This window comes from Hyposmocoma kahamanoa, unplaced genomic scaffold (assembly GCF_003589595.1).
Source record: "Hyposmocoma kahamanoa isolate Upper Pololo Valley unplaced genomic scaffold, ASM358959v1 92, whole genome shotgun sequence".
In the NCBI taxonomy this organism is placed as follows: Eukaryota; Metazoa; Arthropoda; class Insecta; order Lepidoptera; family Cosmopterigidae; genus Hyposmocoma; species Hyposmocoma kahamanoa.
The window spans coordinates 23,710,875-23,727,631 of NW_020654748.1; the positions used below are offsets into that span (position 1 = coordinate 23,710,875).

The following is a 16,757-nucleotide window of genomic DNA, read 5'->3' on the forward strand; positions in this document are numbered from 1 at the left end:
TTACAATGAAGCGAATGGCAGCAATCGATCCGCAACGATCGACCGAGGAGATAAATACGATCAGCGTGCCCGGGCAACGCTTCAGTTGCCGTGCGCTGGCGCAGCCGCTGCGACCGTGATGTAAACAATGCGCGCAGTTCTTGCAATTCTAGTGCTGTGTAGTGAAAACCTTGCGATACGCGTCCCAGTAAATTGGGACGGTAACAGTGATGTGCAAAATGAAAATCAACAAACTCATGAGTTCGAACTGTCGCCGTCACATTATGTCGGGAGGAGTATACACAAAAAAGAAATCCCGGCAGAGTATTTCGAGTACACTGCCAAAAAACCTCAATTTGCTGTCGACATAGCTCAGTTTCATGGAGTGCAAAATCCTCAAAATTATTACAAAGCTTACCCAGTGAGACCCTACACGGGAGTCAAAAGACCTCAATTGGGTCAACATCAGATTTCGAACAAAAATAGACCTGTTTTCGACCAGTTTCAAAAATTCACACAATTGAATGAACCTGAACAAAATTTTGCTATTCCAGTTAACTCAAACTATGAAATTTTCCATCCATACAAAGCAGAGGAACCTAACTTACAAGAAATATACAAAGATCCCGTGTTATCAAAAATAAGAAATGATATAAGAGATAGTCAGACTAGACTACAAAATTATGAAGACGAAGCAGGAAAACCTAACATAGAAGATGGTGAATATTTAGAGAGTCCAGAAAAAACCGATCGCAAGAAATTTTCTCACAGAAACGTTCCCACTAAATTCGAGGTCCATAAACCACAACGTCGACCAATATATTACAAAGCTCCACCAAAATATAGCCGAGAACATGTTCAAAATCACAAATTCAGACATCCATGGAATCAACACAATGCTAAAATTAGACCTGCACACTATCGCCCTTTGAAAAAGCATTTGCATAAGTTAAGACAACATCATGCAGTGACATTTGATGATGAAAATAACCAATATCCTCAGCTACCTCCAGTCGAAACTTATTCAGAGCCTAGTGATGGGTATGATATTTTTGAAAGGGGTAAAGAAAAGTACGTTAATTTGCGAAACAATGTAGATGAATCTATTAATAATGTAATCAAAGAAAACAGACCTACCACTTCTCAAAAGTTAGAACTACAAAACAATGATGACAGAATAGAAACACAACACAGTGATCACGAAGAAGACGAATTCGTGCCCATAAAAAACTATGCACAAGTGAGAAAAACTGAGTCTATTAAACATTTGCCTCGAGAGGCAGCTCTTGCAGATGCAGAAAGTTTAGATGAAATAATAAATGCACCTCGCTTAAGGGAAGCTATTAAAAGTACTAAAGCGCAAACAGTGTATACCGAAGAAGGTTATGAAGATGCAGCTTATGATCATGCTGGTGAACAGAAACATGCTTCTGAGAACGAAAATCATGCAGGATTTCTCAAAGAAAAAGAAATAAGCGGAGGTAAGTACAAAGCTCCTTCAATAGCAGCAGCCTATCAAGACGCTGGTGGACATGAACACAGAGATCTTCTTTTACACGGCAAAAAATGGGAAAATGATGATAAGGAGGAAGAAAAGGATAATGATTCTGATGACTATTCAGAAGACGAAATGGCTGACGATATTGAAGAGGAAGTATATAAACAAGTAAATGGTGACAGAAATAAGAGAGATTCGTCTGAAAACACGGAATCAAGTGAAAAAAAAGACTTCGATGGAAGAGAATATGAAAGTGAAGAAGCCGATTCACAAAATGAAGATGCGTCAGCTGAAGCAAGTGTGCAACATGATGTAATTAAACGCGAAACTACTGAAAAACGAGATCAAAAATTACTTCCGAAACCTTTTGAAAAATTTAAAGTTCCTGAAATAAATTTTAATACAACATTCTTAACTGGAGAAGACTTAGAGGAAATCACAAAGCTAAAGTTCGAAGATAACAAGGATGACATAAGAGAGAAATATCCGTACTATTTCAAAAACTTAAAGACAGTGCATAAAAACTCACCGCTCCGCTACGCCGAAAATTTAAAGTTGATACCGAAGAAATCCGATGGTGGCACAGAATTTTACGACTCAAGATCAAAATATGAATGCCCTGAAGTGGATGACAAAGTTGACGCACTTCCTGAAAAATTGAAAAAACAAGGTCATCCTGACGAAAGTGACGAAAGCAACGAAGACAAGCCGGCAAAGAAAGGTGAGGCTGATTTTGATAATGTGAAAGATAATTCTAGACTCAAGGGCTTGGGAGACAAAATAGACTGTTTCAAAGCAAAGTACTTTGGTGAAAATCCATTGGATAGTCCGTTTTTTAAAGAAGAAATAATATCTAATCCTGAACCAATAACTGCACCAACATTAGATACGTACAAACTTAAACCAAAAGAACTTTCAACACAAGAATCACAGTTCAGCAGCATATTTAAGGCTTCAGACCAATTAAAGGATAATACTCACTCAGACGTGATTGCTCTTATAGAACAGCTTAGAAACGGACAAAAAATGTTGCAAGATTCCTTAGTAAATACCAACCAAGCGTTAAGTAGCTCCTTGATACCGCAAAATTTCTCCATTATTGCCAACTCTCAAAATCCAGTATTACAGCAAGCCGGCGTTTATTCTGACATTTTGGGAAATATTGAAAATAGTTTACAAAAGTCTTTACCTATAAGCACCAATGCTAACAACAAAAATATGATTGCTAGTAAGTTATTGGATGATAATTCGTCAAGTCAGAAAAACATATCTTACGATTCTTTTGAAAACAAAGACCACGTAACAAAAGCCACGCCAGTAGTGAGAAAAAAAAGAGCAACTGCTTTTGTATACGAGCCATACAAAATCATAAGAGACATTCCAGAGCCAAATAAAAAAACAACCACTACAAGTAATGTAAGTCCACTTATAAAACAATTACAATCCAGTAGACTTGTCGATCGAGTAACAAATACAGATGATAACGATCAGCCTGTAAAACGAAATGTTGCTACTCGTGTCTACAAAGACATTGGCAAGCAAGATAGAGAAAACTACAGTAAACGAACAAAATTAGCTGAACCGACCATTATTGATGTTAGTATAAATGAACGCCGAGGTGAACCAAGATATGAAATAATAAAACCAGCAAATCACAAATCAAAGTATACCCCTGTTGATAATAAAACAGCTATATCAGTTGAAGATTACGAAGCAAAAACTAATAAAACTATATACTTTAATAAACAAAAACTAAAAACAAATGATGAAAGTACTGTAACACCTCAAAAACAATCAGAAAAACGGCTAAAAACAAGCAGACCAACAGTTACAACGTACTTTGATGATACGTCCTTTATTTCTAAAGAACGTGATGTACAAACTCCTTCGGCATCAAACACTGTTAGAAAGATCATAAGCACTTCAACGAGTGCTCCTAAAATTGAGAAAAACAGGCATGTTGACCGTAAAAGAGTACAAAAACCTATTGAGGTTCAAGAAGACTATGGTGAATATGATGATGAAGAAGAAGAAATTAGTGCAACCACATCACCAAAACCTTACTTTATAAGACGAAGATCTAGTTCTACAACTACTACTGCTCAACCTGTAGAAGAAGTCCAAGAACTACCAAAACTAAGGTTAATAACACGTTTTCGCTCAACTACAGAAAAACCAAAGAATCAAAAGGCGACAGAAATTTTACTAGCAACTAAAAAGCATGAGGGTGATGATATATCTCCAAAATATAGGGAAAAGAAAAGAAAGAGTACAAAGAGTACATTAGTGACTGATACAAAATCATACGGTGACGGTGATGATGACATGATGAAAGATGAAGTCGATGCTATGATAGGTGTGCAACATGATATGAATGAATATACACCTACGTATGAAAAAGAAAATAGACGGAAACCATCAAGAGAACATGATGAAGAAGAAGAAGAAAACGATGAAGACGATGAAGATGATAATGATGACGATGATGAATTTGATGATGAACGAGATATTGACGACGATGATGAAGAAGGTGAAGATGATGATGACGAAGATGAACCTGAACCTATTGTTACAACTCCCGAACCCAGTAGACGTACTCTTATTAGAACAACTGAAGCACCGCCTGCTACAACAGAAGCACGTAGTGCTAAACTAGAATTAAAGCCAAAAGTAACTAAAAAAACCATTGAAATACACAGAGAACTACCTATAAATAATTCATCACCTCATGTAACACAGTTCAAACAAGACATTAAAGAAGTAGAAATAATCAAGGAAACACCATCGAAGCCACTTATAAAAGCACCTCAGAAAAAACCCCTGAAGAATGTTGAGGCACTGGATCTGTACAAGGATGAAAATTTAGCAAAAGAAGTAAATAAGCTGGGTGCTGTAGAAATTTTCAAGGCAAATTTGGATCTTAGAGGTGGGCCAAAGCATGGTGGAAATTATAGAAGAGCTTCACTAGCTGAATTAAACCAAGGAGTTATTCCGACATCAAAACCACTTTTGCACGACTTTGATGTTCCCAAAGACGCGGAAACGTCTCAAAGTGTAACAAACAAAAAAGTTGAGTTAAGAACGGCTCGCAGAGGCAATAATCGTTCGAGAAAAGAAGAAATAAATGCGAAACTAGAATTACAAGAACCAACAGAACGATCGTCTACACGATTCATGCATGGAGGAAACCTAAAACCTCTTACAGAGCGAGGTGGACGCGGTGGGGGCGGCAAAAGCGCAAAATTAATAGAATTGGATGAAAATAATGATGACGATGATGATTCTCCAAGTTCCATGCACGGTGGAAATTTCAAGTCCTATAGTAGTTCCCAAAGTAGCAGTGGTCGGCCCAGGCATGGAGGAAACTACAGAAGTGCGAAAATTGTCCAAGCTGCTAACAATGATGATGGTTCTTTCAAACGAGACGAAACCACATCAACAACGAATGCTAGAAATAAAGCAGCAGTATTATTGAACAGCTTTGCGCAAGCTGTACCAATTTTGACCACAACACCTGCCTATATCTTAGATCCTAGTAAAAGAATGTACTATTACGTCGAACCCTGACCTGTCGTAATAAATTAGTTACGTTGGCTATATTTAATTAATAGTAGTTAATTTGCAAATTGATTGTTGATTATAATTGGAAGTAAGTGTGAGGCTGTAACATCGAGTATATAAACAGAAATAGAGACGAAATGTCATTTAATTTGTTTGAAAACTATTCTGCCATATCATTACTGTGACAACTGCGCTCCGATTGGCTAGCCCGAGTTCGAAACAATTGACGGATGTCGTCTATTGTTTCACTTCAATTCGACCAGTTAACTTGAGCTTTGCTATAATGGACGAAAATTGCAAAATTACATGTTTAATATTTAATTACCGATGAAATGTGATTCCGTTTGTTTTGTAATTAGATATTTTGCTGTTTTTCCCACACCACCGAATAGAACAGCACGTCATTGTTAGAGACATTATCTTTATTACAATAAATACAGAATATTTTTTGGAATATACGGAGACGTATACACAGGTCAGTAGTTGGCCTGTCTATATTTCAGTGCAAACGGGAGTTAAGAGCTGTATCGCTAATGTGTTACCAGGAATATATGGCCCTTATTTCGTCTCTACTTCTGATTATACACTCGATGGGCTGTAATAATAGAAAGTGCCACAAATTTTGTTTCGTATTACTTTTAAATGATAAGGTTATGAAAGTGGTAAACGAAATTGATTCAATTATGATCTGTTCTTTATATTGCTTTATAGCGAATGCTTCTGTGATAGATAAGTTGTTATATTTTTCAGTTTTGTAGGTATATTGTTTGTTATTCATAAGTATTATTTCTAATGCGTCAATGTGTTAAGTTGGCTATTGTATAAATATTTAAGCTGTACTCGTTCAATAAAGTTTTTGTATAAATTTTTTTCTGAATTTGAATACCTACTCCCTAAATCACACAAAACGTTCTTACAAAATGACTCCAATATTCAACATAGATGTATGCAAAAGTATTTATAATTCGTTTCGGATAAAAAGCAATAAAATCGATTCACCTATCAATAGAGACTCGGTCTGGTTATTATTTGGGTTATTCAAATATGTCTCAACATTATTAACATGAATCAGTTTGTCAACCTCCGAACGATTGTTCCAGTTAGCAAATTCACGTCTCGAGCATTCAACTCGACAAAAACTCTGATGCACTTTCACTTTCGTTCGCTGTCTATCAGCTATTGATTTTCGATTTAAATATATTGATTTTTAATTAAATGTATTATACAATAAATACCACGTAATATTTTGACAAGGTTTTAGCAACCACAAATACTGGAAAGAAAATAATTTGATATAAATGTTAAGATTTATTTCCTGGCAAGTCTTTCAAAGTTTTAAGTCTAGTTTATCATCGATATTCAAAATAATATTAAGTTTTTAAATAAAAAAATAAATTAAAAATAATTTATCTTAAATAGTAATCTAAATTGCAATTTCGATTTGGTTTCGTTTAAAACATTAATATTGCATACCTACTTAAAGCTATAAAATAAGTAGCAAAGTTCCTTTACTCCTTTCACTTAGTTGCTAAGTTTACAATGCGTTCTAGTTAGTTATAATTTATCCACATTAAGAGCTCAAGTATAATGAATAGTTTTAAATACATTACGTTCAGATTGCGTAATATTGACTCATTCATTTATGTTTCTTTCTTCCAATTAAACTGGTGGTTTGTAATCGGGACGGTGGGTTATTCATAGGTTTCCATTCATTCTCTGTAACCGGCACATACGTAGGAACACTGTCTTCTCTATCTATGGACTCGTTTGCTTCCTTGTCGTCCTCTTCAAAGAAGTCTATGATAGGATGGTAGTTGTAGTTTACCCTTTTCCCACTAGATCCAATGGTTTCTCTAACAGCTTTATGTTCATTTGGTCTAGATGTTGAGGCTTTATCCGTCGTCGCTGTTAGTTTTGTAGTTATTGTAGCTCGTTTTCCAGTATTAATATTAACATTAGGCTTTATTTCCTCTTCTAAGTCGTCATTGAAATCTTCTAAAGTCTCGAGATTCTCAACAGCTGATGTTCCCGAGGAGGTTAAGTCATCTGGGCCACTTATTTTTTTTCTAATTGGCCGATTACGATTTCTGACTACTCCTCTCTTGAACGGTGCCCCAAGTTTCAACTTAGTGTCTTTGGCAAAGGAAAATGCAGGAGCAGATGGCGTCGGCGGCTCGAGGTAACTCGATAGTGTTGCAGATATTGTGGCAGAGTCGAAACTATTTGCTGCAGCTCCTATTGGATTTCTCAAGCCGGGTCTCTTAACATTTCGTATAGAAGAAGCTTGGTTGAAGGAGTCAGTTATATAGGAGTTACCGTAGGAATCCATAGGACTTGATGGAGCTAAATGACTTAATTCATCGTTCTCTGGTAGTTTGGTGTGAACGAATGGGGATCCAGTTAACAAGTTGTGGCTGTCAGAGAATGGTGGAAATGATTCAATGGGTTTCTTTTGGCTGAAAGGTGATGTTTTAGTAGGTCGGGAAACCGAAGGCTGCACTTGTTCGAATGCTCCATTTCCATGTTCGGCAGAGAGATCTTCTCCGGGGAAGTTTTCATTGGATGTTTCGTGTACTCTGTGACCCAGTGGTGGGAACGACACGCTATATCCTTCGATATGACAGGAACAACAAGTCGGCACCTGAAATATTGAATACGAATTCATCGAACCAATATTGCAAAACAAGGTCATAAGAAACTTATTTATGAAGCCAGAGTTTACGTCAGCTGCTATTACCTTGAAAATATCCATGTGCAATCCATTCTGTTGGTCCCAAGTCAATAGTCTGTGATAATTATAGACTTGAACACATTTGGACTTAAAGTTGTCAGTCAAGTATGTACAAGATTCTTTTGGTTTCCTGCAAATCAAAATGTAACATACAGCATAACTAGTATAGTATGTTATTTTGCAAATAATTTTATCTCTTTAAATATATACACCGTATCGATAAGAGAATCATATGGATGTATTATTCTGATATAAACAATGTGCACACATAGAATGTAAGTACTTACAAACACTTCTCAAGTCTCAGCGTTTGCGTGTGCTCTCCAGTATTAACAATGTATTTCCACTGCCCCGATGTGGCCCTTGCCCGCTGCGGCCGAGCGTATTTCACAGTGCTCGGGCACATAAAGCCTGCTTCGCCTGCGCTCGCGAAGTCACGGTTCGCTGTGTCACCACGCCTGAAAATGTGTATATTATTAAGTAAATATTTGTAGGCAAAAATTACATTTTGAATGCAGCCAATATTGATTATAAATATAAAGATCGAACACAAAGAAAAATTTGTTTGAACCCATGACCACGCTGTACCGAAACGCTGCTCTATGCCAACTGAGCTCTAGAGTAAGCTGAGTTTTAGATCTTTCTATTGGTTTTTCGGCTTTCAGCGCTATAAGTGACTTCCAGAGAGAGATTCAAGTCATTCAATCTGAATAATACAGTCGATATTGATTAATGGTTATAAACGTGCCGTACTATAATTAATAGCACTTAGGTAGTCGTTTAACGCAGCGTCATCTTTTCGAAAAATGTATATAGGGAAGTCGGATGAGTCACTATATTATATTAGTACCGACACATTTCTTCAGATACAATACTAGATATGAAATAATCGCAAAAAAATTATACTAGCTTTATTGAACCTCAAACAATTTTGAGACTTAACAAAATAATTTAAAACAAAATAGCAATTGAAATAATGACATGTCAAAAAAATCAGGCAAAATACACAAGAACAATAATCAATCAAAGGTCGATATTAATTTTGCGAATTACTATAAAAATACTTTAGAAACGTCTTTGTAAATGGAAAACAAAGGGCAATTATTTGACAAATAATAAAATAAAGCAAATAGAGTAGAACGGTTGTTGATCTATTGAAATCGTAGACGCAATAGCTGCGAGAATCTTCAAAAGAAGACGGTTTGAGAATCAAGTAGTGGAACAGGTTGCATGGTTGCATTCTTTTTTGTATATGTAAAATAGATCAAAGCTTGACCTCAATCTCACTTGGCCCTAAGCGACCAAATCAATGATGTTCACTCTATCATTGAATGGCCCTAAGTTTAGCTTACAGAAAATTTGTTTATCAAATAAATACATACATTTCTTTGCCATACTCATCAACATGGATGAACCAAGGCACTACTTGCATATAGGTGAGTCAAAAACAAATGGACGGTGTGTTCTAAACTTTACAGTAAACCAAAGGAGGAACAGTAAGGTTGAAAAAATTTAGGCTGTAAACATATATTGGACTTGATGTGTTATGTGGGGAAGCCAGACAGACATGATGACCCAAAGGTAATCATCACTCCAAAATATAGTACTCAGCTCTAAAGCTTTACTGAAGAACTTACTTAGAAATTACTTACAAACGTAACAAGCTTTAATCTCATATTCGATTTCGTATTTGGATTCCGCAAATTATCATTTTAAACAAAGTATCTAGTAACGTAAAAACTCCAGGCAAAAACTACAGTACATAATTATCATTTACCTGTTGGAAGTGAGATAATGATCAGCAGTGTATTTGGCTTCTTGTGCCGCTGTGACACCATCCAGTGCTCCCTCACCAGGGTCCTTGAAGTCAGCCAATAGAGCTCCAACTGCAGCCTTGTTACGTCTTATTGATTGGATAATTGCGTCTCTGGAAATATTCATAACTTTTGCATTAAGACTGCTTAATTATAACTAGTGTACGAAGTGACAAAATAGTGAAGCCAGAAGGCTGCCGGACTGATTTTTATCTTATCCAAAGGGGAAACTTTGCCAGTTCCTGATCAATTTGTGTTATTTTTACTTTTCATCTATGTGCAACATGTATAATATATTAATATCTAATACTGTGTTAATAAATTTGAATAACTGGAATGTACACTATCACTGTATTATACTGAAAAAGCGTTGTATAATGAAAATATTGATAGAAACTCTGTGAAATTTTTGCCACAAAATAGGAAAGCGAAAACGGCGAAGATTACATTACGAGAAAAACACTTATTATTCACATTCATCATCATCGTCAACCTATAGTACGTTGGGCAGTGTCAAGGTTGCAAGTCTTCTCTATGGAGATGGGTGAAGGATTGGGAACACACAGTTTTCAATGGTCGTTTACCACCAATGCTCGTTTCTGCAAAGCTTCACCGTTAGCTGAATTGCTACTGAACATTACATGCATTCCAACATGTATATGTCCAATGTGTCTCAATGAGAAGCAACCGTTCTTCCAAGCAACCATGGCTGTTGGTTTATTACTCCAAATAAAAACTTCACCAACTTTTCCACGTACTTGACGAGTTCTGACATTTTTTATAGCGTAAAGTAAATGTATAACGGGTGGTTTTGGGACAAAGGCAAACTTTCGCCAGTACTGGTTCCCATAACGCAAACCGGTTGGAAACTAACAACAATACACGAGAGCTGGAAACTTGAGATGACTGTTCATCACGATTCATTGTTTAATGGGTAGAGCTTTTAATAGTAAACTCTTTTCTGAGTTAGCTTCGAGGATTAAAGTTTAAAAAGACATCAAAAGCGTCGTAACTCATACGAGTGTAATACCACATTGATAATAGCAATAAATTGTCAGTATCGACTACAGTACACAATTGCCGGAGAACACAGCCTATTACATTTAAAAATTTAAAAGTAATCTTTTAGGCCATGGAACACTCGAGATCGATTTAAAACAGACGTCACAATTATAGTAATAGTAACGTAAAAATGAAGCAAAAAAAATTTAATTTTTATCGACTTATTCAGCCAGTCCTTCACGGTCAAAGCGTCCGATTGTGAAAAATCTGTTTTTATTTTTAGTTAGTCAAGCAAGCAAATTTTTTCTGAAAACTGTAATTTGTACAGTTTCTGATCCCACATTTACACATTATCCCTCGTCTTTCATAGTGTAGTATAGCGTCAAGAACAGATCAAACTCAACAAATAAGATTTAAATTCAACTCATTGTCATAAAACAACAACGATGTGATCAAAGCGCCAAGCATTAATTATGCTCTTGACTGTACCTTTTTTCTCATTTATGTACACAAGAATATTTTAATATTGATTGTACTCTCGTTGTAACTTCACTCATTGATCTGTCCTTTCCCTCTAAAGATGCCTGATAATGACTACCACTTATTATATAAATTAAGACCTACCTATCTTCTAATATATCCTGCTAACGCTGAATCTAATAATACTATTGTTTATTGTCTGTAATGAACAAGTCATCTGTACAAAAAAGTCTGTAATGTAATACTTATTACCGTATGTAACTATTCTCACGCACACTATTAACAACATCATCATAAAGCACCATACATACTTGCAAATAGGTGATATCACTTTCGCTTTGTCTGGCAGCTTTTCTTTTATTTCTTTAAAGTTGATATACGTACGTGTAATGTGCATTTACGCAATGGTTACTGACCTTGTTGGATTTTTTATTAAACTGATTGGTTGGATATTTTAAAAAGTTCTTGGCTTTATTTTCCACATTATCATTCACTTTGATTTAAAAAAAAGAATTGTCTTATTAAAGTGAAGTTTTACTTTGGTTTTATTTAATTTATTTATTAAATTTTTATACTTCATAGTATTTAAAATTTATCGCCAATATCATTGAGAACCAACCAATCTTCCACTGGGCTACAACTCCGCTTATATTTCAAATTTAATTATTCATTGTAAAATATGGCCATAAAGATGTATTTCAAACTTTTTTATAATTCTTATGTAGACACTGAAACATTAATTTCTGGAGTTTATAGTATAGTCCAATAAAATAACGGCAGTTGCAAAAAAAATTAGAAAAGTCTTTATTAAAAAATTATGAAGTGTTAAAAAGAAATCCAATATTTACGCAAGACGATTAATTTAGAAATAAAGGAGTTTCAAAATTTCGTGTGATATTCGTGCTTTTACAAAAACAATGCTTCACGAACTCAGTCATTTAATATTACATAGAACATTTTGATTTCGTGCAAACCTTCGATCTGGTAGACTATCGATTATGTAATTTACTGCAATTTCACACCAAATTTAGTGAAGAGATTCGGTTTTAGTAACATTCATTTCAGATAACAAACTGAGTAACCGCGATAATACAAGAGAATGCATAATGTGCTGAAACGTGACCGAGGCCGACAGTACAAATTCTACTGTGATTAATTTACACAACTGAAGTAATAGAACTTTGAACCGTTCTTATTGTAAACGGCATAGAATTGAATTTAAATATTAAGTGTCATAGCTCTGTACGTATCTATTCACGGAATAATAGATATGCATACCATCATATCTCCAATAGGGTAGGTAGAGACTATTGATATCTATCTGCAATACTCCATAGTTACCTTTTTCCGACGTTTTGCCTTTGGCGATGTTCATTACAATTATCGCAATTTGTGCATTGACCATTAGAGCGGCGGTGGCGTAGTAGGAGAATAGTTACTACTTTTTTGAGATGTCGACGGTTCGAATCCCTCTAGCAATATATTCCCATGACACTAATTTCTAACCGCTCACGCGATGCGCTCATCCTACCGCAAAATGGCGGCTATTTGGTTTCGCAAATTAGAAAAGGATTCAGTTTAAATACAAGTTTTTAAAAATAAAAATTATTATTCTGCATTGCTAAATAAATAACCTCCGTACTACAATAAAAACATCTCAAATAAAATGCAGTAATACACCACAAATCCTGCACTTAAAAAGCACTAATGAAATTTTTGGTGTACTTGGGTAAATATGATAATATTCCGTTTGAGTGGTTCTAATGTTTACCATGAAATTACTCCTTAAAGTATAGTTTATAAACATTTATATTCAGGGTAAACTTAAAAAACGCAACTTACGGTATGTTTTCAATAAATAAACACAGACATCACCAGCCCAAACAATAACACACACGATTGTCGTGACGTATTTTTGAAGTTGTTTATTTTTTTTAAATGACAGACCCAGGCATTAAAAACTTTATAGTTTGCTGGAGTAGTTACCGAAATAGCAATTAGTATTAGTTCTTTTACCTGTTATAACTTCGATATCTGATAAATCGGTATAAAATCACCACCGGCACCTCTAGGTGTGGTATGCTTCCAGAGACGCATGAACCACGTGAGCGGCTAAGCTACTATCACATACTTATGTACATTTGTTAATGTACATAAGTTCGTGATGTTTAGTACCAATACCTCTCGCTAACGGCGAAGGAAAAGATCGTAATGAAATAGCACGTTAAAGAAAGTTACTCTTTCTTCTTCGAGAAAATCCTTAACCCACATTAATCTCCAACTCGCATCAGTCCCTAAATCTTATTCTTAGACGTATAAAGTATTGTCGACGATGACGATGAGTACATTAAGCATAATGCCATGAAATTGCCTCCAAATCTTAGCAAAATTCATCGAAATACTCAAGACGTTCCTGCGATAATCAGGGGGTCTATGAAAAGACGCGTGATGCGAATGAAGCTTCATACTGGATACTTGTCTTTTAATTTTGTCGAATATTACTTATTTGACAGTAATTGTTTCGGACGGATGTCGGACGGAGATCGAGGGTAGCCCCCAGGAACAGAATGATAATTACTTACGTAGGATAATCTTCAGAATGCAAACACAGTGTGTTTGTAAACAACTCGCAATTTCCCTGGTCAGCAACAGTTGCGGGCAATTTCCTAGCCGGTGGAGGTCGTCTTCTAGTGATCACAGGACTGAGAGTTGGTTCTGCCGTAGTACGGCGCAACGATGATGACGGCTTGGGTGGATAGGTGCCGCGACGAATCAGGTTTCCTGAAGATTAAAATTTATAGGAATAGAATTTCATTAATTATAATTATAAATTAAAACAATCTAGCCAAACTAACAAGGAAGAATATGCAAAATAATCAAATAGAATTAAAGATACCATTGTCTGCTTAGACTCGTTTATTCTTATCTAAAATTATTTTTTGAAATCCGTATTTTTGTTGTAGTTTTAAGTAGTCTTGTTTATGGGTCGGAGCAATGTTTTTGAGGTGCGTTTGAAACCAAAAAACCTGAAGGTTTTATTTTTCCTTTACGTACCATCTTATTATTTTGATACACTTATATATAATCTCAGTATAAAAAACAAAGTGCATAAAGTCTTCCCCACACCTTTGCGATCTATGAACCGATTGAAAGCCCTCAGCTTCTCAGCGACCGGCAAGTCCTGCGCAAGTGTGGTGTTAGTGCTATCGGCAGCTAAATCCAATGTGCTGTTGTCGGTTGATATTCTTGCCGAAATGGCCTTTCTCGTTGTTGATGCTTCTGTAGTTGATGATGATGTTGTTGTCCGGGTGAGGTTTTTCTGGAACATTTAATTTGTAGTTTTGTGTTAAATATTTCATATTGAATTATTAGGTACTCGTATAGTTTTTCGTAAATCGACAAATATGCAGTTCATTGTAAAAAGATTAATTTCAAAATGTGGAACTATATAAAGCTTGCAACTAACGAGCATTTACTGTCCCATATGTTATTTAGTACGATAATTTTCATAAGATTTTGTTAAATACGTGTGGATTACTTGAGAAAGCGTTGTTAAATGTATATCGTAAAACAAATCACTTACACAACGTCCACATCTAACATAAACGAGTTGATAATAGGTGTCATTTGTAACATTTAATGTGATTTACATACAGTTCTTTTACATTAGAAAGTGTTAGCCTTTTTGTTGTATTCGTTTGTCAATGTTTGCTTTATTGGCTTTGCATGTGTGCCTAAGTTGCAAATATACTTTCAGGTATAATTGTTATTATTTTAAGTATTTTATTTAATAGCTATGATTTTTTCTGGAAAGTGACAACAATGACTAAGTAAGTAAGCGTTTGGATAGTCACGTTGCAGTAGCTACGCTATAAACCGAAACTTCTTGTTTCTTTAAAACCATACCATTTAATATTATAACCACTTTTTCTCCTGATGTAATAAAGAAGCCATCATTGATGATATGAGACTTTATACTTACAATATCGTTTTCAATATTTGCAGTATCATTAGTGACTTTTGAGTCTGTAGTGTTGTGTGCAGTCACTTTGTCTTGTGTCTTTCTGTAGGGTGTACGCAAGGGTCTTCTAGTTCTGGGTGCTTTAGTAGTTGTGACAGTATTTACTGTGTTGATTCCTGTGTCGAATGGTTCGTCATCTAGGTAGGTGTCTTCAGTGAATGAGCGTCGTAGTAATTGTGCTTGTGGTAGTTGGAGTGGTTGTTTAACTTCACGTGGCTCTTTGCCTGAACGAACGGCTCGCCGGATGAGGTTTGCCATGTCGAGGAGAATTGGTAACATGAGGTCTGATGTTGTATTGTCGTTGTTGCCGAACATTGATCTCACCTGGAAAGCAGAAGATGTGTTTTAATGTGGTGTATACTTTACTCATTTGCTGAAGAAAGATGAAATTGTGACGAGTTGATAAAACATAACGATAACAATCTTTAGCGAAATAAAGTTTTAAGTAAAAAATGTCGACTATCATTCATTTGTTTTAATTACTAATACAGGCTTTTACCTATGCAGGCTAGTAATACGAGGTTAAACTTTGTAGTCTGCAGTCTGTTCTTATAGATTTTGTAAACTTTAATTGAAAAAGTTTTTTCTTTATTAAACTTGATCTAATCAATGTTATTATATATTTTGATTTAACAGTGTATCTGTTACAATTTTTTAAATTTTCAGCAGCATGCCACAAAAACTTAAAAAATGATTTTGGTTAATTTCTAATAATAGTATTTCAATAAAGATAAACAAGACGTCGGAGTTAAAAGGTGTTATCTTAATTTCTACTTTTTGACAAAGTCTTAGTTATTAAAATATAAACGTTACTGTTTTACCGCTAAATATGCCAGTATATAATATAATTACGTACATTTGGCATCGTGCGTCAAATATTTTGTTTAAACAAATCACTAGCTGAAAATTAAACAGAGTCTATCGAAAGGTAAATCGAGACTTTGTAAACAGAATTTTGTAATTTACAATAATAGTAAGAGTTAACTTAAATATAGTCTCACTACTGGGCACCGGCTTCCTCTCACAATGAGAGAACTTGGGTTGTAGCTCCCACGCGGGCCTAATGCGGGTTCGAACCCACAACCCTCTGCTTGAAAGCCAGTGGGTCAAACGTCAAACCATTAGGCTGCCCCGATTATATTTCAATATAGATGCGACGATGCGGCCTCCTCCATCGTCAACCCGCCTTTTTATCACCTTTGCTCTGGTTCTTGGCCACTTATTTTCAAATTTTGGATCGTTCTGTAATTCCTTCTCACTTTGTTTCGTTCCGTCGTCCCCCTCTACTTAATGTCTGAAGCAAGCACTCCTGTTCGTCTTCACCGTTAATTTTGATTCATTTACCAGTTTCCGATTTAAATTATGTAGCCTATCTAATATCTTTAAAATCAAGTAACCTGATTTGTATTTGTAAAATACAGCCTGTTCGGGGTAAGTTCTTTACTGTCTCACACATGTTTCGTAGTATATAAGTAGGGGTTTTTTTTTAATATTATACCTGTTTTTATACTATTTTTATTGTTACAGCCTTTCTTTCTCTCTTCAACTTTTTTTTTTACTTTTTTAAACTGCCTCTGTGGCCGAACGATTACCATGCCGGACTGCCACGCAGAGGTCCCAGGTTCGATTCCCGGGCCGGCAGAAATATTTGTATGGCCTACTTTTATTTCT

At 35.5% G+C, this 16,757-nt stretch overlaps 2 protein-coding genes across 2 annotated transcripts; one reads left to right on the forward strand and one right to left on the reverse strand.

Annotated features, from left to right (window-relative positions):
• The first annotated feature begins 36 nt into the window (after nt 1-36).
• Nucleotides 37-5,244, forward strand: LOC113236962. Its single transcript, XM_026473191.1, has 2 exons — nt 37-1,694; nt 1,773-5,244. The coding sequence occupies exons 1-2, from the start codon at nt 128-130 to the stop codon at nt 5,042-5,044; spliced, it is 4,839 nt and encodes a 1,612-aa protein (XP_026328976.1). The 5' UTR covers nt 37-127; the 3' UTR covers nt 5,045-5,244.
• A 1,211-nt stretch (nt 5,245-6,455) lies between these two features.
• LOC113236529 (neurotrophin 1) lies at nt 6,456-15,413 on the reverse strand. The gene is made up of 7 exons (XM_026472644.1): nt 15,048-15,413; nt 14,192-14,384; nt 13,648-13,846; nt 9,547-9,696; nt 8,057-8,227; nt 7,776-7,899; nt 6,456-7,679 (listed from the first exon to the last, which is right to left on the reverse strand). Exons 1-7 carry the CDS (start codon nt 15,399-15,401, stop codon nt 6,675-6,677), a joined length of 2,196 nt encoding a protein of 731 aa, XP_026328429.1. The 5' UTR covers nt 15,402-15,413; the 3' UTR covers nt 6,456-6,674.
• Between the last annotated feature and the right edge of the window lie 1,344 nt (nt 15,414-16,757).

Excerpts from the sequence above, each read along its gene's own strand:
- LOC113236962 (XM_026473191.1), top strand. The coding sequence starts at position 128 with ATGCGCGCAGTTCTTGCAATTCTAGTGCTGTGTAGTGAAAACCTTGCG. Across the intron at positions 1,695-1,772 it reads GTCTGAAAACACGGAATCAA|CAAGTGTGCAACATGATGTA; the intron begins GTGAAAAAAAAG and ends CGTCAGCTGAAG.
- LOC113236529 (XM_026472644.1), bottom strand. The coding sequence starts at position 15,401 with ATGTTCGGCAACAACGACAATACAACATCAGACCTCATGTTACCAATT. Across the intron at positions 13,847-14,191 it reads TCGGTTCATAGATCGCAAAG|GAAACCTGATTCGTCGCGGC; the intron begins GTGTGGGGAAGA and ends TTTAATCTTCAG. Across the intron at positions 8,228-9,546 it reads CATTATCTCACTTCCAACAG|GCGTGGTGACACAGCGAACC; the intron begins GTAAATGATAAT and ends ACACATTTTCAG.